General features: G+C 39.7%; 1 protein-coding gene across 4 annotated transcripts in view; it reads right to left on the reverse strand.

The window, feature by feature from the left end:
- Positions 1 to 1,032: 1,032 nt before the first annotated feature.
- Positions 1,033 to 27,441, reverse strand: part of HOOK3 (hook microtubule tethering protein 3) — a 48,112-nt gene continuing 21,703 nt past the window's right edge. For 3 of the 4 annotated variants that reach the window (XM_033173145.1, XM_033173143.1, XM_033173146.1), the window contains 18 exons: positions 27,102 to 27,169; positions 23,211 to 23,273; positions 21,995 to 22,078; positions 20,897 to 21,060; positions 19,193 to 19,333; positions 18,405 to 18,606; positions 16,920 to 17,030; positions 14,260 to 14,347; positions 13,438 to 13,507; positions 13,041 to 13,181; positions 11,668 to 11,755; positions 10,562 to 10,567; positions 8,848 to 8,882; positions 8,417 to 8,499; positions 7,247 to 7,347; positions 6,721 to 6,825; positions 5,140 to 5,211; positions 1,033 to 3,079 (listed from right to left, as the gene is read on the reverse strand). In XM_033173145.1, the coding sequence (XP_033029036.1) occupies positions 2,939 to 3,079; positions 5,140 to 5,211; positions 6,721 to 6,825; positions 7,247 to 7,347; positions 8,417 to 8,499; positions 8,848 to 8,882; positions 10,562 to 10,567; positions 11,668 to 11,755; positions 13,041 to 13,181; positions 13,438 to 13,507; positions 14,260 to 14,347; positions 16,920 to 17,030; positions 18,405 to 18,606; positions 19,193 to 19,333; positions 20,897 to 21,060; positions 21,995 to 22,078; positions 23,211 to 23,273; positions 27,102 to 27,169 (1,763 nt within the window). In that variant the 3' untranslated portion in view covers positions 1,033 to 2,938. The remainder of the gene's footprint in view (positions 3,080 to 5,139; positions 5,212 to 6,720; positions 6,826 to 7,246; positions 7,348 to 8,416; positions 8,500 to 8,847; positions 8,883 to 10,561; positions 10,568 to 11,667; positions 11,756 to 13,040; positions 13,182 to 13,437; positions 13,508 to 14,259; positions 14,348 to 16,919; positions 17,031 to 18,404; positions 18,607 to 19,192; positions 19,334 to 20,896; positions 21,061 to 21,994; positions 22,079 to 23,210; positions 23,274 to 27,101; positions 27,170 to 27,441) is intronic. The other variant, XM_033173144.1, reaches the window with a different exon arrangement.

Genomic DNA, 27,441 nt, shown 5'->3' on the forward strand with positions numbered 1-27,441 from the left:
AGCCAACATTACTACTGCTCTATCAGAGGAAAATTCAGTGGACATGTTTATAAAAAATTAGCACACTTGCTTGGTTTATGAATTGTTTCCATTCCACCCAATATAAATATTTTAGAAACAAGCCTTTTATTTCTGTCTTTGCCACAAAAGCTGTATACAGCAGCAAGACACAATGACCTTGATATATAGAAAGTCAGTTGCACTTAAGTCCTCTGGAAATTAAGAGACACTTAATTTAACCACAACTGTCTTTATTCATTTCAACAGGAATTAAGTGCAACTGTCGTTCTGGGACTTTCGTTCTTGATTGTTGCTTTCCTTGGTTTTTAATGATCAACAAGAATGTATGTTCGGTTCTCAATGCATCAAATTAAAATTTAAAATTGTGTTTTTAATGAAGAGTCCTTGACATTTTAGAATACTGATAATAAGCCTGTCTCCCACTTCAATGCAAACAAGAAATAAGGCAGCCAAAGTGGAGAAAGAAGTTGATTTTGCTTTCAAGCTAGATGAAAAATGAAACAAAAATATGCCGTGGAAGACAGGCAAAACCCCAGCGCCAGCTAACAGAGAAAGGAAAGCAAGAACAGAAATAAAAAACAGAAAAAGAAAAAGATGTGGGTCCAATTGTAAAATTAAAGTTGTCTTCAAGTTTCTTTCAGGCACAGAACAAACAGGAACAGTTCTATCAGATGCACAACAGCCTGCGGAAAAGAAAAAACACTCTCCTGCCACTCGCAACAGAAAGAGAAGTCTTTGGCTACAGAAGCATTCAGCTGGCAAAATTAAGACTGCTGGAGATGTTATCTGACCTGGAATAGCAAGTGTAGTATGCATTACTTTAAAACTGGTTAACTCAATACTAATCACTGCTCTTTTGCTTCCAGTACACTACTTGCCACCAGCAAAAAAAGACAGGATGCCAATCTAACACCTTCGCTTGTAAGTGCAATTGAAAAATATGCACAGATACCTCCCATATTTTGTCTCCTGCTTCAAATTCACTATTGCAGAAAAAGGCAGATTACCAAGTGAATGATCCTTTGAAGGATCTTTTTATTTACTTTTATGCCTACTGAGGGAAATACCTGGCTTACTTCATCTAAAATTGAAACCATACTACAAAGGGCTAACAACCGCACCCTGCATTTTAATTATTATTCTACACATTGCTGAAATTTAAGAGCTCCTTTTATGTACTAGGGTGGTGCTGAATAAAGGCAATATTCCTTTTTAAAAATTAAGATGTACTGTGCATTCTCGCACAAAATGATGAGAAGAAAAACATTTTATACCGAAAATGTGACCATAAAAACCAGGTGGACTTCCAAGTTAAAGCCATCTCTGATTCCTTTCCTCTCCTCGAAAGGAAAAGGTCAATATGGTCTGCATTTCGAAGGATACACAACAAAAGTTGTTCTCTGCTGAACATTAGACACACTGAATTTTTATTTTAAGGTGAAGTTTTCCAACAAAACCTCTAAACTACTTCCATGGCGGATCCACATGGAACTACTCATCTTGAGCAACCCCAAACTTCTCACACATTAATTTGAAAAGGGTGCAAGTGGCTCAACATCTAGAACGCAAAACCTGGAAGGATCAGAATCTGAAGGGGAATTGCTAGCCTTCCTTCATGACAAAGACCCATTAACAGTACAGGCAAATATGAAGATTTGGCACAAAAGGTCAGCGAGTTTTCATGTCAGAATCACCAAGCCTGAAGGCAGTGGTACCATCTGTAGGGCAATGAATGGACTCTCTCTCCTCATTGATCTATTAAAAAATAGTCCTCAGTGGTAGATGGCAATTTGAAGACAGCATCCACCAAAGACATCCAATCAAAATCAACCCTGATACACCAGGGATGGGGAAGTTTTTGAACTATAACTCCCATCATCCCTGACCATGTTGGCTGGGACTCAGAGGCGTTTGAGTCAAATGATATATGGGGGACCAGAAGGGCACTGTTCTGCACAGTTCACTGCTTCATAAAATTTCTCCATGATGGTTTAACAATGTAGAATACTAGGCATCTGTAGGATCAAGGCACACAGTAAGTAGAATACTACTATGGTCCCATCTCCTAGGATTTCCAAGCAGGTGGAGAACTGTGATAACATGGCAATGAAAAGGATGGGTGCTCCACTTGATTAGAGTGCAGAGAGAAAAGCTTTAAAGCAATTGGCCATGCAATGAATGGTTGCTGTATTGCACTGTGATTGAACTAATCAAGAATGGAACAGGAACATCAAAGCATTTTTAACCTTAGTGATGCTAAAAGAAAATAAAAAAGAACATGGGCAAATAAGGACAAAAATCAGCTTGCCTCTCCAAATTAAAGCCAAGAGTAGGATAAACAGAAGGACATGAACACACACAATCAGGTACTTGCAGCCAGGTTACAGCTTCTGCCAGCATCTGACTATTGCTGCTAACACATTTCATAATAATTCTATGCAACACCATTGCAAATTCCATCACATAATTTAAACAGATCAGACTGGATTGAGAAAGAAAAGGTAATTCCCTTTATACAGTGGTAGCCTTGGAAAGGATGGCAACATCATTTGCCAACGGGACATTTTCGGTTTGCTACTTAGCCATCATCAGCTTTCAGGCGAGACAGGACAATTCCATGTAAACAAGGGGAAGAGAGGGGGAGATTCCGTTATTACATTCCACTAGGTGTTTTTCCAACATTTTGGCACATCAAAAGACAAAGGGAAGACTCCAGAAAGTAAGACTAAAAACATTGAGAAAGTGTTTTCTTAAAAAAGAAAAAAACAACCACCTTCCTGAAATGAGAAGTTAACAGCAACCGCAAGGAACAAAGATACAGAAAGGATGCTGGCTAAGTTTCCTGAAATGCTGTCACTCGTAACAGAAGTAGGCCCTGATCCCAGGATGGCTTCCATTCAAAAGGCAGGGCCTTCTTCTACCTTGCTGTAGCTGGCTGGACATGGCCAGGATAGGCTCTTCGTGTGCTGGTGGCTTGCCTTTGTCTAGCCAGGAAGGACTGTCCTGAACCTGTCGTAGCAAGTCTGTCTTCTGCTGCTTTTTTATGAAGAGCCATACCCTAGGAAGACAAAAGGTAGGTAGATATAAGAGCTGCCTTGTTGGATAATATCAAAGGCCCCTCCTGTCCAGCATTCTGCTCTCACAGTAACCAGCCAGATGCCCATGGGAAGCCGTGGTATGGCCATATGGCTAATGCAATAAATAAATTGATTGAGTTCCCATGGGAAGCCCACTATGAGGACATGAGTGCCACACCAAACTCCCATTCATGCTCCTCATCAACCAGTACTCGGGGAGACAGTGCTTCTGATACTGGAACTAATGAAACTAATATGACTGGTAGTTATTGATAGCTTTATCCTTCATGAATTTGTTGAATCCCCTTTTAAAGGTGTCCATATTGGTGGCCATCACTATAAATTGTGGTAGCAAATTTCATAATTGAACCATGTGCTGTGCAAATCAGTAATTCCTTGGTCTGTCCTGGTTCTGCCATGGATCAGCTTCATCGATAACCGTGGGTTCCAATATTATGAAAGAGGTAATAACTAAAACATACATTAAGTTTGCTCTACTACGGTGTGTTGGCTGTGCTGGACTGTCCCTTTCCCAAACAGGGCCACCCAGATTTGGGGCAGGGAGCCAAGAGTCCATAGTAAAACACAAAGGTTCATCATCAAATTTAGCATTTCCATTGCACGTTTTGAGAGTTCTGGCTGGCTAAAGCCAAGAGTTTGCTTAAGGCCATCTAATAAATTCATGGCAGGGATGTGATGAACTGGCAACTTCCCAGGTGACATTCTTAGCCACACCGCACCAGCATGCATGACCTTTATCAATTCTCCAGCAGCAGTGGTGAACAACTACAGAGGTATGGCAATATAGTGGCGTGTCCGTGACTAGGTTGCTTCCTGTGTACATGTGCAAAGCTTCCATAGATGAGCTGGCACTTGCTGACCAACCCCTACGTATGGGTAACTCCTGGAGGATGACAAAAACATGCCCCTAGACCCAGCTTTAAGGTTATCAAAACCATTCCTTTCACACTGCTTGACTGATGGATCATGATTCTTGAATTATGGAGGCTATGACAGTAGGAACCTGCCACCCTTTATTTCCATGATCGCTTTCTGATTAGGGTAGGAATACTTACAAGCCTCACTTCCTGGCCTGTAGAGAGAAAATTGGACTTTGGGGAAGGCAGATGCTCATAAAAGAAAGGCAAGTTTACACTCACGTAAAGCAGCACTGGGCCACCGTGAACACTGTTTTTCAAAAGCTTTCCACCTTGTCTGTCCTGTTTGTGTGCAAAGCAGGAGGTGGTTTTATATATCTTTATGTACATACATGGAAGTATGTATGGCACATACACCCTATCCTACAATGACCGGAAATCTTATTGAGGCCTCTGAAATTTTATTAGGCTCATAGCCTACTTTCAGATGCACCTTCAGAGCTAAGAAATATAGAAAAAAAAGCTCTTTTTAAAAAATGAAAGCCGAGATTCTCAGGAAGCTGGATTTTGTACCCTGCTGTTTCAGGCAAAATCAGCCAGCCATTTAGAAGGGTTTTTGAACTATGTTTGACAGTTGAAAGAAATAGGCCTGGATACAGAAGCCACAGAAGGATGAGTCATGTTACGGAAAGAATTTTAAAAATTCCTCTAGCTCACACCTGCAACTGATCTAGTAATCAGGAGGAGGGGTGAAAAGTGGTATTTAGGTGGCATTTTAAAAATCAAATATGGGTTCAAAAAAACCTGAAAGAAGGTAGGCTTTTCATGTGAAAAGTGACTTTAGCCACAGTAGACTATCTCATGTACCTCCGTTATGGAGTTTCCAGGAATGTTTGGGGCTTGGGACCAATGCTGTGCTCTCCCACCCCTCTCCCACCTGTTTTCTGCTGCATCACAGCACACACACTTCCTCCTGAGGCCTGGAGCAGAGATCCTGAAGCAGCAAAGAGAGTGAAAACGTACCACAACTACAAATCTCTATGGTAATCAAATAGACGCCCTTGCACTTAACACTCTCAAGTTTGAGAGTCATCCTTGTTCAGGAAACCATATTACAAACACAACTCATATCTGAGTGTTTATTTTCACTTTGGACTACTTACCATATTGTACCAGGCACTGACAAGGTATTTCTCCTCCATATCTCTTTGAGTTTTCGTTTTCTCGTATTCTTTCTAATTAAGAAAAGCATTATCAAGCACTTTTGATTATTTGGCATTCGTGCTAAAGGTATTTATGCAGCATTGCAGGTTCAAGTGCATAAATTTTACTCCCCATTAGTTGTAGCAACATGTGCTGGAAACCACAGACACCCAGCTCCCCATGTCATTAGAGCCATCATAAAAGAGCATTTTCAATTAGTGACCACATGGTGCAACAGGGTGAGTTCCCTTTGCTCTGTCCCAGTTCCTGCCCACCTAGCAGTTCGAAAGCACGCCAGTGCAAGTAGAAAAATAGGTACCACTGTGGCGGGAAGGTAAACAGTGTTTCTGTGTGCTCTGGTTTCCATCACAGTGTTCTGTTGCACCAGAAGCGGTTTAGTCATGCTGGCCACATGACCCGGAAAGCTGTCTGTGGACAAACACTGGCTCCCTCGGCCTGAAAGCGAGATGAGCACCACAACCCCATAGTTGCCTATGACTGGACTTAACCATCCAGGGGTCCTTTACTTTTTACCTTTACATGGTGCACGGCTGCCTGTTTTTACATTCAGGCTGCTACTTCAAATTAGGAGCCCAGGATGAAAACTTAACCCAACAGTGAACATTCAAGAGTGCAATCTAACTGCCAACAGCACTGCAATTCTATGCACAAGGATGGAGCAATCCTAACTTGGGGCCAGGAAAGAGTGAAGTGGCAGATCTCCTGCTGCATCTGGAGCTTTGGCACTCATACCAACCAGGGCAAAAGGTTTGTGAGTGGAGGTGGGCAGGTGAGGGAGCAGTTTCTTGTAATTGTTCATTATGCCAGCTCCAGAGCTGCAGGCATTGCACCCCCTTTTTTGGCATAAGCCAGTTGGAAAATCAGTGAAACTTGCTTCTGAGAAAACATGCATAGAACTGATCTGCAAGTTACTACTACAGTGGAACCTTGGTTCTCGAACATATCCATTGACAAATGGTTCGGAACCCAAACGCCAAAAACCTGGAAGTAATTGCTTCCATTTTCGAACAGCTTCCACTGCGTTCCCCCCCCCCCCATTTTTTCAATGGATTTTGCCGACCGCCCATTGATTCTCGTTTTTTGAACATTTTAGAAGTGGAACGGTCTTCCGGAATGGATTACGTTCAAAAAGCGAGGTACCACTGTACTGCTATTTATTACAGGTGTCTTACCCACCCTTGGCAATAAGGTCTCAGGGTGGGATACAACCAAGTAAAAATACAGTGGGGAAAATTCAATGTAGCCCCATGGCAATCGTTCCATCGGTGCAAGCTTTTCAGCTTTCAAAACAGAAAATCCCCCCTTCTCCTTCCGCTTGCGAACTATTCTGGGGTGTGTTTCTCCTTACCCCCCCCCCAAGTCAATTTTGAAGGGCGTGGTGGTGGTGGCGGTGGGGGGGGGAGCCCTACTGCGCAAGTGGACATCTTTGTACAGGCTTCCATTGGTGTGACTTGTTGGTTGAATCCTGCCCAATGTTAAACTCAGGTTAAAACAATTTAGGCTAACACCGCATAAGTTACCTCTAAAGAATGGAACATCCTTTCACGCTCTTGCAGCTGATTCTTCAGTGCCTGAATCTCGGGTGCCGACCCTTGGTTCTGTTTGGGATCTAAAGTACGGATCACCTGCAAGGGGCAAGAACCATACAGCTCAAAGTAGGAACACAAGAAAATGCCTTCTCCTGGGTCACACTATTTCCCTATCTATCCTAGCATTGTCTGTTATTATTGGAAGTGACTCTGCGGGGTCTCAAGGCAGAAAGACATCTTTCCCATCACCTACGTCTCCATTCCTTTAGGTGGAGATGCTAGAGATTGAACCTGGGAACCTTCAGAATGCAAAGTATGCATTCTACCAACTGCGCTGTGGATCCTTAACAAGATACACAGAGCTGGCAGAGTTTAAAAAAATAAAATCTTAAAACATTATCTAATTCATTCTTGGGATTGGCATATTGTTAATTCCAATTGATAATTTTGTGAGGCTACAGAGGGAGGACAAGTCTCAGCCCTCTAAGGAACATGGTGCAGAACAGAAGATACTCACACTTTTAGCCTTTTCCAAGTATTTCTTGTATCTTTCCTCCATTTGCTTCATTTCTTCTTCTTTTTTACGCAAAGCTTCCTGCAATTCTTCTATTTTGAGAGCTTTATTGGGAAAAGATGTCACATTTCAGATATTGCTGACAGCTTATAGAAACACTTTTTAAAGTAAGTTTGAAAAGATAGGTGTGTTTAAGAATATTTTAAAATGAAAATCCAATCCCTTTGACAGGGAAGATTGCTGGCTTGTAAACACCCTCCCCCAAGAACACCCCCTCCATTGCACATGATGTTCATGTCAGACAGCTCTCTCTCTATACCTATACCCCCCCCCACACACACACTGGGTGGGGAGACTGAAACCCCTCCGCCCAGAGTAATAATGGAGATGCAGAGGAAAATTTGGCAGCAGAGTACACCAAACCTTGTGTCCTCCTCTTCCTTTGGGTTTCATTTGCGTGGAAGTTTTTTATTGTGAGTTCTTCAAGGAACATGAAGCCATATGCAATTAAACTGCTGTTAGGGAGTTTAGCACACCATTTAAATGATGTTGTGCAAATGGATTTCAGAGACTGGACAGGATACTCAAAACTAAGATGTTGACAAGCCTAATTCTGGCATATGTATTGGGAATGTTCATGGCAAGGAGAGTGCAGTGTCTACCTCAAGCAGAAGATTTGAGGTGTAATTAAGGGGCAGCAAAATGTTCTTTGTTTATTTATTTATACTCCCGGGGAGAGGTGTTTGTAGGATTTTTTGCATGATATGGGCAATCTTACATACCATGATCCTTGACTCGATTTCTCTTGGGAGGTGGGGGAATTAGAGGATGTCATTTGCTGTTTTGCTACAGGCAGCAAAATGTCTTGGGACAGCCTTGCAACCTTTTTTTTTATTTTAAAGATTACCTATGCCAGACTATTCAATTTCTGCCATTTAGAGTGAGTGCCAGTTACAAACATACAACACTGTGTTATCTAAATGAAGAAAAGAGCCAAATAATTATCAGGGTTTAACTGATCTAAAGGAAAACAACTAGATGCTGTGTTGTAAATAAACCAAATGCAGAGTCCTAAATTAGCTGTGTTAAGACATTTATTTGTGTTTTGAAAGAAGTATTTTTACGATTATAACAATAAAAATCAGTTACGAGGCAAAATATAAAACTACTTACAACTGTTGTTATATCGAGGCTCTAACTCTTCAATGATAGCTCGCTTCTTCTGAAGCTCATTATTAGCTTCATGCAGCTTTTCACTATTAAAAAAGGTAGAGCCAGAGTATGATTGGTTGCTGAACTACTTTTCCCTGGAAAATTCCTATTTCAGAATAACACTCTAAAACCCCTGTCAAATTTAACAAAACATATGCCACCTGATCCCTATCGGTAAAATTCATTAAGCTAACAATACAGTCCCAAGATACCCTGAACTGGTGGTACTAACTTTTCAATAAAGAATATTTAGGGTTAGGCTCTAAAAATAGCTTTTAAATGCTCGATGTATTCACCATCTTCAGCCGGTTCACTCCTAACTGTGCTGCCTGGGATAAGAATAATTGTTTTACTATTATTACATAAGTAGTAGGAAACATTTTACTACTTACAGATGTTCATCAAGCTTCTTTTTCAGAATGACTGACTAAAAAGAAAAAGGAAAAAAAAGTGTCATTTGAAGCATTCATTGCGGCATAGATTTGAAAACTGAGGGTAGAACACAAAGTTAAAGCAAATGTGTGCAACAAAGCCTAAATGGGCGGCCTCAGGTACTTAATATTTTTCAGCTGGACCCTCTTAAGTTTCTTTCTTCTCATAGTGCAAGACATGTGAAAGCAAGGAAAAACAAATATAAACCTGGAATCCCACCAGAGGAGGGGTGAGAATTGGAGCAGGGAAAGGTTAAGGACCACCTGCTCTTATTCCAAATATCACCCACCTCCCAAAAGTAGCTTTTCTCTGACAAAAGCACACCACCGGGTTTTGTTGCCAACATTAGCATATAGATGTATTTTATGGGCAGAACTAACATTTTTACAATTTAACAAAATGTTTTTTTAAAAAAAATTAAGGTTGTTCTGCTTCGTACCGCTCATGTACAATGTAATGTGCATCGATAAATTCATTTCGAATCCAGTTCACACAGCAGCCCCTAAGCAAGGTCCTACGTGACCCATTCCATCTGTAGCAGCTACCTGTTCACTCACCCACCTCGAAAGATGAAGGAATCCTTGAAGCTGTTGGAAGGTCAGTGAAAAGTAGCAGTACCCTCCAAGCCGTATGCATGGCCAGGCAGCGAGGTCTCATTTAGTGCCTGCTGCATGAACTGACCCATGGTTGCATTGGGCATGCTATGTTACAGGCTGGGTATGTGGCTCCTCTGTTCTGGCAGCAATTTGGTCAATTGCCACACAGCTACTACCCTCGGCGACTTTGTAAAAAAATGAGGTAAGGTCTAGGGAGTTAACTGGTTCCACACAATCCAAAAAAATAGCTGCTACATACATGCAACGCAGCCCTATTCAGACAAGGCTCACAGCATATGTGCAGCCTTGATCTAAAAGCACTAACTTGACCAAGTATGGAAAATTTTTGCTTTCTAAATATATAAGAATGCATAGTACATAAATTTGTCAAAACCACTTCCAAATTGTTCAAAAAGGTATAGCTAGGTTTTGATGAGCATATTGCAAGTCTCATGTAAAAATCTTGTACATGCAATCGACATGTACATTGCCATGAGCAACATTTGCAAAGAAGCAGTGATGATCTCCAATGCCCTCCCCTTCAGAAGGTATAGCTGAGTCACACATAGGTTTCATGCCAAATCCTACACAGAAGTGTGTTTGTTTAGGAATGTTATAAAATATTAAGGCACCCCTATTTAAGAAACAAGGGATTTACAGCCCATGTCATGATTTCTGTCATAAGAACAATGTGAGAACACAGCAATAAATATAAATTTTAATGTGGCCCAGTCCTGCATGGAAACGCCTACATGAAAATAGTGTAAAAGCATTAACTACACATTAAATTCCGTAATAACTGAAACTGTGGTTGTTTGCAGTTCTTGTCTAAGGAAGCATGCAACAAATGCAGCTGAAGCATTGCCACAATGACAACACACATAAAAATATTTGGGAGATGCACGCCCCTAAGGTTCTGCTAAACCACAGGTGCACAACACGTAGAAAATGTGAAACATAACATGAATAAGAACGAAAACTTTATCCATTTAAGTTTCTCTTAAAAAGAAAAAACAGAGCCACAAATCGGCATTGACTGATTAAGAGCAGATTGAAGTAAATAGGAAGCCATACTCACAATAGCCTTCAGCAGAAACCCGTGCCGAGAGACAGAGGCAACAGATTAGTACGAAGCAAACAGCAGCCAACAGAATAAACTACTTAGTATCTTTCTGAAGAGAACACATTTAAAGCAAGGCATTCTCAGAGCATGCACATTTTCTTCTCTCTCTGCTCTCTAAGGTCTCTTCCTCCTGTCTCATCCTCTAGAGAGCTGTGGAAAGCTAGCACAAACCCGTTTCAAGTATATGAATAAGTGCTCTAATTAAAACACAAATGCTGCAACGAGACATCTTTAAATAAAACACATACAATACACAAATATCAACTCAACCTAGACTCAACCTAGAAGATGGCTGAGGTCACTGTAAGCAGGCACCTTGAGAGTTTCACAGGAAGGTAAGGACTATATGCGAAAGCAACCAGAAGTAATTAGATGAGGTGAATGGCAGCCCACCTAACAATGATACAAAATGCAAATCCTTTTTTCCCATTCAAAAGTGGATGGGGTTGTACAGCATATACATCCAAAGAAAAGTAAAAAAACAAAAAACTGACACACTTTGTTGAATGCTTTTAAGAGCATAGGCTGCTAATCTGTGGGCCTCCAGCTACTGCTGAATCACAACTCCAAAGGCTCAGAGTGGGAAGGGACCTCAAGGATCATCTAGTCCAACCCCCTGCAATGAAGGAATATCCTGCCCACAACCATCCCTGGGTGGGCTCAAACCAACAAACTTCTTGTTAAGAGCCAGATATACTGACTCACTGTGCCACAGATGATGCAAATTGTAGTTCTACAATGCCTGGAGGTCCACAAGTTAGCCACCTATGATTCAGTGTTTACATGGTGGTCCTGCACAGTGAACACACCAAACAGATGATCAACCCTGTTGCTCCATATTGACTAGGCTTGCCAGCAGGAAGCTTCTTAGCTGAAACTGGGAACTCTGCTCCCATTTAAAAATAGTTAAAACCAGGGAATCACATTATTTTATTTTTACATGTGAAAGCAAATGAAGCTTTGCAGAAAATTTAAAGTTGATTGAGTTAGAATACCAGGCGCTGGAAAAGTTAGCATTATTATAAACTGATTGCAAGCAGTTTTTGTCTTTTTCCACTTACATCTTCTGTTTTTAAACCTTGCTCCTGTAAGGATTTCTGCAGTTCTTCAACCTGAGATTGTACTTCAAGCAGTCTCTGATTTACGAGCCTAGAAATAATAATAAGAAAAAATCACTTTCTTCTCAGACACAACTATTTAGTCTTATTTATTCTCTTAAAAAAAAAGTCACCCAATTTTGTTTACAATTCTGTGTGCAATTCATACAGCATTTGAACAAGTGGCACAAAGTATTATTTTTAAACACACTGATAGCCTCACTTTTCCTTTTGCATTTCAAAGTGGCTAAAAGAAGTAATAAAAACATGTGAAAAATAGCAAGGTAGCAATTGAAGAAGTTAAACATAGCAGCAATAAAAATCTAAGACATAAGTAATTATGACAAGTCCAAAGGCCTTAACACTAAGGTGGCAGGCCAACAAGGAGGCAGCAAAACAAACCTCTGTAGGCAGGGAATTCCCAAATCAGGGCACGGCAATAGAAAAGGCCCTCTCTGTCATTCCAACCAAATGGGGAACTGACAATAATAGGGCCTTTCTAAACAAACTTTATAGTGTGATGAATTAAAGGGCAGCTAAAAAAGCAATTTTGATTGCCATCTCTTGCTGAATAAAAGCACCTTGCAAGCAAGATTACTAAGAAAATATTAACACAGTATAAGAAAACCCCTCTGACATTAAAACTTTTCCAGAATCCCATTGTCTCAGACTGCAAGAAAGCAGAGCTCGGCAGGGCATGCCTTTGAACCACCAAGGATAAATCTTGTGGCTAGAAGACTTCCTAGAGCCCCAGTTTAGAAGCTTAATTTCACCAGAGAGTATGATCTTTTGCGGAATGGAGAGAAGAAAGGAGAAACAGGGTCTTCAAGCTTGAAGAATTTTAGAACTACCTTTGAAAACATATAGCATGTGTCATAAGACTTCCATAAGACCTACACTTCAAACATGGTGGGGTTTTTTTTGCATTTTGTACAGATTTAAGATTACACAGTAAAAACACAGGTGTATGCAATAAATGTCTCCCATGATGAACACAGCAGCATATGAAGGGGGCACACAAAGATCTTCAAACATGCAAGAAACATATCCCAGGGTCAGCTGTGGCTTATAAGTGTGTTTACCAAATATCTGCAGTCACAATGGCCTTCTTCAAAAAGTACATTCTTCTTCCTTTCAAATATTATCATGTTTACCATGGGTACATGCATCTCACCTTAAAATACTGTGGAATTCACTGCAGAAACAGAACTTTTGCCATGTTGTATGATCAGTGAAAGATAAAACTATTAGAGCCCATAACCTTTGTCACAGGGCAAGTAGAACTGAAGAAGAGAGGAATATGGCCCCATTTTGAAGGAAAAACATCCCTTTCTTACCTGTTCTCAGTCTCCAATTCATTCTTTCGGAGATTAGCATCATCCAGAAGGCTCTGTAACAAGGCAATTTTTTCATTATCAGATCCTTCTTGGTTCAACTTTAGTATCTTGTTTTCATGTTGAAGGCGAATGAGTTTTTCCCTTGAATAAACAAGATGAGAGCCAGGATTAGAAATTCAGCAATGGGACTCAGAAGAACACATCAGTAATATCAACACAGAAAGAACAGTATTTTAAGAACTGTCTTACCAAACATTGGGGGGGGGGGACATTATAAACTGAGTGGAGACTGATAACAACAGCTTCTCGTACTACTAATGAAAACATTAATGAAATACAATGCTAAATGCATACCTATACATCCTGACATAAAGAGGACCATATAACTCAGACTTACTTGATTTCAGGGGTACTAATTTCAGCTGCTAAACTGTCAGAAGATTCCTGACCTCCCAGGGGCAACAATCCTATTTTAAAGAGTGAAAAAGAAAATGCTTAGATCATGTAGGGCTAATCTAGGATGCAACAGAAATAAATTATTTCAAATGTATTTCTATGCATATTCCAACTTTCATGATACATTAGAAAGACTTAAAATGTAACTGATATAATCTATAACTTAATTTTGATTAATGAAACCCAGGTGCTTGAGAAGAATTCCGAAATAAGGCATTTAGAGCTCAAACTGCTGAATCTGCATGCACCCTTGCTCCAGGTGAACAGGCAAATGAGCTATATTTCAATAGACTGTTATACCTTTTATGACCCATGAAGCAAACCACTGTGAGATTTTTATGATATTGTGAGAAACAACAGCCTGATCCTCCAATTCTCTAGAATTCAAGTGCTCTGAAAAAAGCAATTTATTTATAACATCTGAAGGCTCTCTCTCCCTCCCTGCTTGTTTTATCTTCCGTATAGAAGGAACCTACTCTTACACCCTAGGACCATAAAGCAAATGACCCTCTTCTCTAGCAACATCAACCAATTTATTTATTCCATGCAATATAAACCAAAATGTGGGAAAAGCAATAAAGGAATATTAATGGAAAAGAGACCCAGCAAAGGATACTGAATTGGGGCAAACCGATTATTAAAATATACTCATGAATAACAGCACCAACCTATTCCCTGAAATGCCACAACAAAATCTTGTATTTCACACCACAATCTCTACATGATGTTTTAGGTGAAATCTCATAATCTTGATTTTCTTTACCTGAAGTAGTAAGCTGCCCCTCTTGTGCTTGTACACATCGAATCTCTTCAATGGTTTCTTTCAGGGAATCTCTCTCCGTTCTTAACCGCTACATAAAAAGAAAAACATAGATAAATATTTGACAATTCTACAAGTCAACTCATGAAGCACTTCTAAAATGGCTACAATTGCATGTCAGGACTTTAATCATCTAGGTATCCAAAAAAAGTCCTCCATGTGAAGAACTTCAAAGCAAAACTAAAAGAAATGAAATGAAATATCTGCTAGTTTGTCTTGTGAAAGGGCTTATTATGCAGTAGGTAAACACATCCAGACTCCACAGACTTGTGGACTCTGAAACCCATCAACATCATGCAGGGCTTTGAACAGCAGAGGGAAAATGCCAGTGCCAACTGTCAAATAGTTCCTTCCACTAACTGGAAAATTGTATTAGCAATTCCAGAAAGTTATGGGGAAGGAAAACAGGCAAGGTAATGCAGTGATGAAATATCTTATATATTCCCCATGCCACTTTTTGGGGGACTGTGGCATCAGCAGCATTGCTTTAAAGCAGAAAGGCATTAACTCCTTGTGAGCCCCAGAGCAATACTGCCTGTGTGCCTAGCAGTTTAAGGCTGGCTGTATCCATCTACTAAACAGAAAGAAGACAAATGCCCCCCCCTGCTATATATTAATTGAATGTTTACAAACACTGTCCCAACAGTCCACCACCTCCAGTCAAACCCTCTTTTACACTGAATGAGGGGTTGTTGCCAAAAACCAAAACTTCCGTCTCAGGTTCCACTCCATAGCAACTAGTTCAATTTTTGTCAGTGTTCCAACGACATTACAATGTGCATTTCCTTGCCCGCTGTCAACCTATGAAATGGAGTGATGCAGCAAAATGCACAACATAACAGTGTCAGGGCCAGACAAGTTGAACTAATTGTTAGTGGAAGGAGGGTTGAAGGGCTGGGGAAGAGACTTGGCAAGGGGCTGCCATTTTCAGCCACATCTCAGTGTTCTAACATGTACTTAGTAATGTATTTGAATATAAAAAGCTAGACAGTCACTGCTCTAGAATGCCTGGCTCTTTAGAACCTGAAATTAATATACGTTATATGTTTTCAATGTATGAATGGTATGTAGGTTCAGAAATGGCCCAATCAGGCCTACACTATGGTGGCAGTAGGGCCCTCAACAATAAAGAACAAAAAAGGAATCATGCTGAAATATGTTGATAAGAGATTTAATTTCTACCTAGGAAGCATACAACGATGAAGCAAGAACCAAGACAAGGCTTTGACACAGCAGTTGCAATTGTGGGAGGAAGGGGAGACAGCATTAGGCTGGAGAGGCAAAGAGGTGCCTCCAAGCATAGGGAAGGCGAGGACGAGACAGACAGTAGCAGGGAGGAAAAGCAACGAACACAGATGATGGAAGAAAATATGTGCAGCAGGAAAGACGTTGATGTACAGACAAACCTCCCTTTCTCCACAGAGCCTGCTCTAGTTAATGAAATAAGGGCTTTTCTACCTAAGGTTGTGCAACTACTCATGTATATCATCTGATGAAGGGAAAAGTAGTGTTGATGACAGCTGAGCTGGCTCTGGTGTTACAGTCAAATCCATTTTCTCCCTGCACGCTGAAAGCTTTTTCAAGTTTATTTTATACTCTTTGTCAACAGAGAATCGAAGTATAGAAGCAGATTTAAATAGAAGAGTACAATGACCTTAGTGACAGGATGTTTTGTGAAAGGTATTCTGAAGTTTTTAAAGGATAGTGAAAGTGGCAGGAGAAAATGCCAGCTCTGGGGCATTGCCTGAAAGAATGCAGAGATGAGCTAACTAACTATAGTTCTGGTAAACAAGAAAGATAAATGCATCAAAAACAGTGATGGAAAAGCATAGGCTAGGGAAAGAAAACATTTTAGTTTTCACCACGTTAAATCTGAGATGGGAGACACCCACATCCAGAAGGAAACATCATACGTCAAACAATCACATGGAAGACAAAAAATCAGGTATGAGAAAGTAGATCTGGGAATTATTTGCATAAACCTAAAACCACAGATGAAAATGCGAGCACCAATAGACACCATGGGTTGGTTGACATGTAACTCCAAGCTATGGTTTTATGCCAACAAGAAAGAGCCCTGTGCTCACAATGCTCTTTTGTCCCAATCTCTGTCTGAACACTAAGTTATTTGGTTTATGGCAAACCATGGCTTCCACAGGCCCACTAAACCCACAAATAAACTGTGGAGTGAGAGAGGGAACAGCATGCAAGCTCAACCCATAGACACGGGGTAAACCATGTTTTGGCATTATATATGAACTGACATGTGAAACAGCGATGGACCTTGTAGAAAAACCACGCAGAAAGTGAGACAACATGATCAGTTGCAGTAGTTAAAAGAAGTTACTAGGAACTCTCATGGAGACTTAAGAGTGGGAGAGGAGGTCAAAGAAGGTAGACAAAGATAAAGAAGGCAGGAAACCAATAGAAGAGCTGGAAGAGGCTTTTAGAAGCACTCTGGAAATCTACTACATTACAGCACAGAAAAAGACACTTAACCTAGGATTTATAAGAGGACATCATCAAAAACCAACTCTTTTAAGAGATAAGAGTTTATAAAGTTGCTTCTATCAAGGAAGAAAAAGCAACATTTAGATACATACATCTTTTTCTTTTTGCAGACTGTCTACTTTTTCTTTCAGCATCTTGTACTCAAATTCTAATTTGTCTGCTTTCTTGGATTCTTCAGACAATCTATTCTGGAGTTCAACTACCTGTAAGAGCAAGAAGGGATCACATCACCAATAACACACAAATGTATGAATCATCGCAAGAGCCAATGGCACATTCATTTGCAACAATAAAAAATGTTTTATTGTTACAGGAATGAGCCCAGGTGAGTCTTGGACTTGTCCACTCCCCTGCTGCAATCTTCCTAGGGTGCAGAAATTTTCGGTTAAGTGCAGATTAGTTTTACTGTATATCCCAACCCTAAACTGGTAAACTTTACTATGGTTCACTGAAACGAACTGACTGATAAGGGAGATGTATCAATGGTCGATTTTCACTCAATGGCAATCACAGCTGCCTTCCATTTTCAAATACTGAAATTGCTAAACTGAGATAAATACAATTATTACTCAATCTGTTTTACTGGTGGTAATATCAGCAGATATGGAGAAGCAAGTATTAATGGAAATGAAACTGGTGTCCAGCTGCTGTCTCCTGCAGAATTAACTACCCAAAGATGTAAGCAGACTGCTACTGATATCTCACAACTTACTCCATAACACAGCTACGTTAATGCAGCTGAATCTCAATTCACTCTCTTCAACACACTGTCTCAGAGTATGACTTACTTTTCTTGTTATTATGCCAGATATATAAAATAAATGCAATATTTGTTCAGCCCTATCAGGGACTCTTAAGAAAGACAAAACTGTTGTTTCCTCAGATACATGGAGAAAAATCAGGTGGATGATTTTGCAACAAAGGATAAAACTAAACCAAAATGTGGCAAATTGGAAGCTTTTTTTGGACCATGGGCCCAGGGTGTCCTGTAAATAACCCATTTTAACTCCGTTTTACTTTAAAAAAAATTGATGCAACAACTGAAAACATTTATACAAAAGAATATAATTACAACAAAAGGCATTGTATTTTATGTTTATAATTTCAAAACATTATAAATAATGACTGTCATTTGAAAAACTATTGGCTGTTCATTACACACTCATCTAAAATGTGCCATTTTAATCAAAATTATAGTTGACCAGATTCTATCAAACATGTCTGTTAATAATTGCTTTTCTTCTAGTTTTTACTTGTTCACAAATTCACCACTATTTCTAAGTTCACTTCTAAGACTTGATCCTTTAAAAATAGCAGTCGCCGAGTGAGTTTTGTAGCTGTGGGAATTTAAACCTAACCGTCCCTAGTCCAAGTCCAACTCTCAATCCAAAATATCATATGGATTTTATGAAATTTGGAAAAGTGTTTTAAAGCATTTCTGTGAAAAATTCCACGAGGGATTTTTTTGGTCCCTGGCTTGGCTGAGGAACAGAAGAAACTGTAAGGTGACTGGCATAAAGCGATTTACAAGTGAGGGGAAATGCAGTGGCTCCAATTCCACTCACTCCTGTGCTCACCTGTCTCTTGTACGTTTCCAGCTGACTGCGGGCTGCATTGGCTTTCCTCAACTCTTCTTCTAAGCTGACAGTGTTTTGCATGTACATTGTGTTCTTCTCCTCCAAGAGCTTCACTTGCCGCCGTAGATCTCCAAGATCTTCCAACTTCTTTTTGTATGATTCCACCTGGCCTTCTAGCTTGTCCACTTTGTCAGATGAATGCCTGGAGGGAGGGATGTTGCACAGATTCCATAGGTGGAAAACCTTTACTGAATGCGTTTTAATGTAAGCGTTTATTAGCTGCTGCTTGGCTAAAGCTCTTAGAAAGCATTATAAAAAAAATAAGTATACTACAAAATAACAACAGAATTCCAGCATAATATATAATCAAGCAATCAAAAAGACATGGGGAAACAAATATATTTTCACCTGGCACAAAAGGAAGACAAAGATTGCACCAGGCAATCTCTCTGGGAATTTTAGACGCAAAAGACACATCTGAATGTGCCCCCACTCAGTTATCACACCACCAGCCTTAGTTCAGATGCTGGGAGGACATTGAGGCAGATCTTAAATGTTGAGGGAGTCATACAGACAAAGGCAGGCTGTTCCCAAGCCAATTAGGGCTTTAATGTTTAAAACTAGCACAATGAATTGTCTCAGTAATGGGCAGGAAGCCAGTGTAGCCTATTCAGAACCAGCAATCAGAACCATTAGAAAGCTGTGTATAGAATGTATCACTGAATTTTGTTCTTCAGAATCATCCCCATGAAGAAATATGCATTCTTATGGGCAGAGAACTGGCTTACCTTAATACATCCATTTCGTCCTTCAGAGACTGAGCTTCTTCAGCCAGATTTGTTAATTCTTCATTTTGTTGCCGCAAGTCTGCAATTTCCTTTTCCAACTCTTCACAACGAATTCGATAATCATCCTTTGCTGCTTCTAATCTGTAAACCACAACAGATTTCTTTTTAACAAGCAAACAAACAAGGCAACACACACAAAATGCTTAGCAGCTCCTAAGCAGGATTCAAATTTTCCTCTTCTGCAACCTGAAAACAAAGAAACATAGATAGGACACAACTGAGTTTCTAATAAAAGAAACTTAGATTACAGTGGCTGAAAATCCAAAAATAGTGTGCCAGAGTTGCCTCATTCAAGCTCCATCCTCCAGTGACCTCGCAACCAAAACCATATTTTGCCATATAAATTGATCTACTTGCATCAGGAACTCAAATAGGTTCCTGCCATCTTGTAGTAAAAACATCAGTTACAAAGCACATTCAGCCAGGCTGCACACAAAATTAAAGCAGAGCAGCATAACATGGAAGTGTGGAATTTCTTTCTCTCACACGCAGGCATTTAAAATAGTTTTCTCTCTTTAAAGTGAGGAAAGAGATAATGGGACCTTGCTCTGTGGCCCACATCCAGCTTACAAACTTCCATCTAGCACAGGAGTAGGGAACTGTAGCTGGTCAGCAGGCCACATCCTTACCTCCCCTTTCACACTGCCAGAGAACAGATGAGAGGTGGGTGGGGCACTCCCTGCAAAGAGCCCTGCACGGTGCTTTGAAACACCACTGATTACTAGTGCTTCAAAGAGCTGAGCAGGACTCTTTGCAAGGACCAAGGGGCTTTCAAAGTGTCATGCTCAGGTCTTTGCAATGCCCTTCAAGAATCGGTCCCCTGGGGAATTCACTGGTGCAGCCAAGCACAGGAAACTTTTCTGCTGCAATCAACTGGCTACAGAATTTCCCACAGGGAGATCAGTAGTGCAGTCTATCCCAGCTCTCTTGCTCTCAGCAAGCCTCCCCTGCCAAGGTACAATCAGGAGTGTATTTTACGGCTCCCCATTATGCACTAGAAACTGTGCCTCCTCCACCTGCCCTTTACCTTTCAACAAATTACATAATAATGCCAGGTCTGAGACAGGTGGGTATGGTTTGAAGTAGGTGGCCTTGCAGGAGAAATCAAGACTGTGCCGTACCTAATTAGGCCTGTAGTCTGAAGGTTGCCCACCCTAATCTAACCAATGGGAGGGAAAACAAGTGAATTTCTGATCAACTTTAATTTATTCAGTTTAGAAAGTGAAATTGTGCTAGTTCTCAATGCAACATTCATAGTAAGCTTTCAGTGAACATTTCAATTGCTTTCATTGTCAAAATTATGTGCCACTGTGGAAGTTTTCATGATCTTTGATCTAAAACAAATGAAAAAAGATAAATCATTGTGTTCCCTATTTCTTAAGTCCCTTGTGCAAAGGACTTTAGGTGGTGGGATATCAGATAGTTGAAAGGTGGATTGTCCCACCAACCTGTCAAAGCTGGTGTATGGGGTGTGTGTGTGAGGACAGATAGCAATCTCGCTTGCCAGACCAAAAGCGTTCCCCACTCATGACCTAATGTGAAGTTATTAAAATACAACTCAACAAGTTAATATAGTTGGACTGAATTCATTATCTTCCAATACATGGTGGCTGCTGTGACTTTACACCACCATGAAACTCGTACCTGAAAGTTTCCTCTTGGAGTTGCTCTAACTGTGTCTGTAGCTGCAGATGTCTACGTCCCGCTGGGCTATTGGGATCTTCTATAGAATCAGACTGATTTAGGCGTTCCATCAAGACCTGGTTCTCTGCTAGCAAACTACTCTTCTCTTCTTGCAGTGTAGCAACCTATTACCAAAACACAACGGACAAATGTACAGCTAAAAGCAAACAACGGTGCCACTAATAAGTCTTAACAAAAACTAACGTAGAGGTACAGGGCCAAACTACATATTAACAATAAAATCAGGGGGAAATCAGTTTGGGGTACATGTGTGTAATTCTCATAGCATAAACCAAAGATAACTCTACACCCACTAAGCAACTCAAACAGGGGTTGAAACAATTCAACAATGGGACAACCAAAGGAGTATGAAGGAAGAAAAATAATAATGGTGCCTTACAAAGGCAGGAAGAGCATAGATAAATTCTTTTATCAATAAGGAAAGTAAATGCAACTTCAAATACAAGTGAACCAACAATATATATGGTTGTATCCAATGTTAGTCATACTCTGAGTAGATGCACTGAAAATTATGAACATAACGAGCATAGGCCCATTATTCTAAGTGTCTAAGCAAAACTTGGTTGGCTAAAATATATTCTCTGGTATGGACTGTAAGCTACTAGTAATGGGTGGACTGATAGGAACATCACAGACATGGATCAGATCACATCCTCCCTCCTCCCTGACTTCTTCTTTTGCAACAAATCATGACTTGCTGTAATACCTAAACTGGGCAGACTGGTTTGCTATGAAAGGTGAAGTCAGGGAGAGCACAAGGGAAGTGAGATGTGAACCCACAAGCTTGTGTCTGCTTCATGTAATGCCAATAATAATAACTTTATTATTTATATGCCACCCATCTGACTGGGTTGCCCCAGCCACTCCATGCAAAATCATAATTGACCATGCTCAAATCAAGACACACAATTGTGAAATGCACTTTAAAGATACAATTACATATGTAATATGTTATACAAAAATATTTTTATTTTCTACAGGCTGAGATTTATAACCCAAAAATCTTATTTTACATTTACTGTGCAAGAGTCTGCTTACCTGCATATCAAGTTCATGGCATCTCTGAGAAATTTCTTCTTTGGTTGCTAAGGCTTCATTTAGTTCTTCTGTTGTTTTCTTCAACTGTATTTTTTAAAACACAATATATTTCCATTTGCTAAAAAGATTATGATGCAATAATTTTCTAAGGCTGTGATCCAAAGAAGTCATTCATGTATAAGTAAAAGAAACTAGGCATGCAAGGCACAGCTTAGTTTTATTTTTTAATCATTTCTCTGCAAAATCTCCCAAAGAAAGGCAAAAAAACTGACAAAGCCTTGCTTCTTTTGGGCTAGGAGATGCTACAGAGAAATGTCTGAAAGCACCAGACGTATACACAAATGATTTTTTGGAATCACGATGCACCACTGTAACAACTTGCCTAGTTACAGTATCTTAAAAGGACAACTACTATCATGGTTAGACCACTAATTATATGTAAACAAGAAATAGAAGTATTTTACATATTCACACTGAGCCCTATGATCTGTACATAAGAACACTACAGAAAAACATTACCACACAAAGTTAATAAAGCTTTTAAAAAACCACTTTTCTTTATAGTTGCATGAAATGAATATTGTTTGCTTTAACTCTTTTTCACACAACACAAAAGACTGGGAAACAAAACACAAGGAATAGACATTAAAGGTAAAACCTCCATAGACCCCTGGGTTCTATCCTTACTAGGAGAGACAGTGTGCTGGGTTATTTAGGAACATACCAAACCACTTTACATCAGGCCACACAACTTGTCTGTCTAGTCCAGGGGTCAGCATTAGGCTGCAACTGGCCCCGGTCCTTAGGTTGCCTACCCCTGATCTAGTCCAAAACTGTATCAGGTAGAGGCCTTTCCTTTTACCTGATACTTGACCCTCTTTAAAGTGGAATCATCCCAGATTGAGCCTGGGACCATTGCATGCAAAGGATGTGCTCTACTAACTGAGCTACCATTTGCTTCCAAAATGTTGCAGCATTTACCCATTTTCTATAAATAAAATGGCCCACACCAAGCATTCTGCACATAATGCTTATATACAATTAGATTCAGATTTGTTGTATGCTGCTTACTTTGATTTTTTTAAAGATACAAACTCAAAAAACAAAACAAAAAACAAAAAAACGCAAGCTGCAGCTCATTTACAATATGCCAAGAAAATTGCATACTGAGTTCCACTAATAAAAAGAAAGAAAGAAAACATCTGGCATTAGGTACCTGACGGTCAAGATCAACGTAAGCATCATTTCCAGCAGAGACTGGAGATTCTTTACTCATCAACTGCAATTAGATTACACTGGATTAGAAAAAGCAAAAGATTTATTTTTATTCGTTTAATAAACAGGGCAGTCTAAAATGTTCAGAAACTTTGGGGTTTGTAGATATATACCCAAAAAAGAAGTCATAAGTAAGCAATCAGGAAAATAACTTACTTTTACTAGTTGATTTCACAAGAATAGATACTCTTTTGCATCATTGCTTGGAGTGGGGGTTTGGGTGTGGGAAAGAGACCTTTTCGTTAGGCCGTGTCTATGTGTCTGAGCCTGCCACATTCCTTGTTACTTTATAGTCCCTTGCTATCCCAAAGTTATCTTTGTACATTTGCTAGACAGAACACTTCTCACTCCTAGAACGGAATGGTCAAAGTTTTCTTTTGTATCAATGTCAAAATTTCCTAACTGGGCCTGCAACTGTACGCTCTTATTCACGTTCTTAGTTTTATGCTGCGTTGTGATCAAAAGCAGAGATTACCTTGAGGCATGATCATAAATCAGACCATATCCAAGGTTGTGGAAGAGCCAGGTTGTCAGCTTCTACTAGCAGATGCAGTTGGACAACTCAGTATGTGAATGGGTATGTGTAACAGCGCCCACACATGGTGACTTCTATTTCATTGTTATTGTTGGAGATCATGTGCATTTTAAACTAAGCTGAGGTCATCACATGAATGAAGTGTGCCAATGGCATGAAAATTCACTTCTCTGAGCAGAATTGCAGTTTTAATATTAGTATTAATTGTGTGCCATGAAGGGGAAGAACCAAATTAGGACACAACTTAATTGACTATAGATGTGAGGTGAGATTTTGGCTCAGGCACTGGGTACTTCCTAAACCAGCCAGCCCGCCTGCCAGCTGCTCAACTGGGGTCACTCCTGAGTAAAGGATAGCCCCTATGACATACATCAAATAGGGGCCACTTATCAAGAACACCACCTTTTGAGGTGTGCGATGGCCCTCAGCCCCTATGTAGATGTTCAAACAAAATCACCTCCCCAAGGTTCAGGATACTTTGCTACCATAGAGGGTGAAGGCAAAGGCTTACAACCCCATCAACAGACTACGGATCCTACCCAATGCCTTACAAATGGCATGAAAGTTCACTTCTTTGAGCAGTAGTATATTTTTAATATAAATATTATATTTTACTACATACAGTACTATAAAGGATATTACTTGGCATGTTGTGCAATAAGTGGATGAATTACACCTAGAATTCTAGTCTAGACACATACAAATTTTGTCTGAGGAACCCATGCATGACCCATTGTTATTTGTTTCCATTTGTTGCTTGTCATTTATTGAAGCAATCTAGAAAATGTGATGCCTGGTGAGTTTCAGCTATAATATAAAGCCTTTCAACACAGCAATGGTCTCTGCTTTTCCTGCTCAATGTACTTTCAAGTGTGTGTTTTAATAACAATAGTTTTAAAAATCAGCAGTTTTGGGAATTGTGTCTGCCTTCTTTCTTCACCTTAAGGCTTTCCCTAGATTTCCTGGATCCCAGAAAGTTCCAAACATTTTAAATTCTGGGGTCCAGAGGGATGAGAATCTTAAAGCACAATATGGAGGGCATGTCCTTTAAAAACACAATGCTGAAAAGTAAACATACTGTTCTACACCAGAATGGTTTTAGTGCCATATGTGTTCCAGAATATTTTCTTCCCTGTTGACTGCAGAAGAACCTCAAGTGCTATAAAGAAGAGATGGGAAACCTCTGACCCTCCAGAAACTGTTGGACAAAAGCCATCAGCCCTAGACAGCATGGCCCATAGGGATTATGGGCACTCCTGATACAAAGGGTCCAACATTGAAAGTGCAATGCACTGACTTTCCCTCACCTGTTATGTATGTGCTTGTTATCAACATTACACTCATGCTGGACAAAAGCCAAAGAGAAAGTAAAACTAGTTACTGAATAATTAGTGAATGCTCTCTTCTGGGCCAAGGTGATTTAGCTTCATAGTACCTAGACTGCTTCCATGCTGTTTTCTTTGCAACTGCCATCCGTTGCAAGATACTTAGTGCTACAATGAATTCCACCCTTGTTCTTTGCAAATTCCCTCTTTTATACCACTCCATGCTCTGGGCTTGGAGATTATGATGAAAACCCTCTTGAACTTACTCCAATGATGGGTTTTTTTCCTTGTGAAAAGGTGGATGGCTTTAATTACTGATTTGATTTATATTCTAATTTTACTATCTCCTCTCACAATTTATTATATTTTTAGTGGCAAAACAGTACGAAGAAAAATGTTAGGCAATTAATAATTAAAGCCACACAAACCCTGGCAGGAGAAATTGACACTGGGGCAATTCAGAGAGACTATGCAAGGTGCAAATCAAAGTCTACTCATAACTAATTCCCAGATGCGATCAAGAGGAAGTGAAAAACAAAGGCTGAAACTTGCAAACAGGAAACTTTTCAACTGGCATGTGAAAGCTTTGTTGAATGGAGCCCGCAAGCAGACATGTCAGAAGGATGGGGAAGGGCACTGCTGGAATATACAGTGGAATATTAATTTTTATGTCAAACCTTTGCTGAAATTCTACTTCCAGCTAATTGCAGAAAAGCAGTGCACTAGAGTAGAGCCCTTTTCTGCAAGTGTGTCCTTCTTTTGTCTCCAGGAGTCACGGGGCAGCTTACTAAGCTGTACATTTTCTCTAAGCATGTCAGATGGTGTTTTAGTAGGAATGCAGCTGTTTCATATGGACTAGTTTGCCTTAAGGCTAGTAAGACATTCAATAAAATTACCTGCCCCTCCCAGAAAAGCCTGCTCAGTGTTGACCAGCCAGTTATGAATCCTGTTTCATGCCATACACAAAACTACCAACATGCAGCAGCTGTGTGCCAGAGGTGGTTGAAAAATAACTCCACTTAAGTTCATAAATCTAACGATCATTCAGAAGCAGCAGGGTTCAAAGAAAATGTTGCTTAACACACCACCCTATGAAATATCCAAATCAACATTTACATTGTTCTCAATTGCACCACTTACAACATTAAAACAGAAAGCTGAAATGGCTTCCCTTCCCTTCCCTTCAATTAGACTCATATCAGTTTCTAGTATTTCTTAAGCTGCTAAACTGAAATCTGGGACACAATCCAACCAACATTAAAACACTTTTCATCCCTATTAATTTCAGTGGTAACGATTTAAACAATTTTTTAAACATGCGCTCTTAAATTAAGGGGACTTAAAAGTGCTTAACTTTGGTTCAAGTGGATCATTGGTTTCCCTACTTATTCCAATACTACTAATTACTCATAAATCACCTTTACGCTAGCATACTGCAAATAGTGCTATCAAATCCAATTACAATTAACCTGAAAACCAGTCATCCAGTTTTAAAAACGATGTTCAAATGACATTTAATGATAATCACAGCATAATCCTATGCATACCTCCTCAGAAGAAAGTCCCATAGAATTCAGTGGGATTTATTTCTAGGTATGTATGCACTGAATTACAGCCTCAGTGGGCCTTGTTACCCTTACTGGAAATGAAGTTCAATCGCCAAATCTTCTATTACAAACTAAACTAGTAGTTCTAAATTGTTGTGGGAACCACAGGGAAGGAAAGGCAAGAAGGGAACCTAGTATTGGTATCCAGAAGGTTATATCTTCTAGATTTAAAGAAAAGTGGAACAGTTTATTAAATATGCGATATACATTAGAAATTTTATTTTGTCTATCAGAGGGTGACAATATTTCTCATTTTTACATACCATGCCCTTTTGTGTTAAATTACTTCTTTCTGCTAAACTGAAAGAAGCAGTTGTAACAAACTGCTGTCTCAGTCTTCCATTTACCATCATCCAATTCCTTACCTCCTGAATGGCTGTCATGACAACATGTTGAACAGACTCCTCCATCATCATGATGGTCTGGATATACTCTGTAAGAGAGAAATTTGGGCACGTAATCATCCATACTTACAACAATCAGAAGGATAAATAGCTCTGTGCTTCCTGCAGTATTCATAGCTTCCATCTATCATATAGTAAAGGTAATTTTTTGTTTATAAACATAAATGAGGGAGAAGAATGGTTTTAAATGCTTGCTGAAAACCTTGTTGAAGTTTTATTATGCATTTTTTATTTTAAAAACTGTTGATTTCATCTATATTTTGATTTATCTATATCTATATTTATCATTTTATTGTGTCTA

Source organism: Lacerta agilis, chromosome 16, assembly GCF_009819535.1.
Source record: "Lacerta agilis isolate rLacAgi1 chromosome 16, rLacAgi1.pri, whole genome shotgun sequence".
In the NCBI taxonomy this organism is placed as follows: domain Eukaryota; kingdom Metazoa; phylum Chordata; class Lepidosauria; order Squamata; family Lacertidae; genus Lacerta; species Lacerta agilis.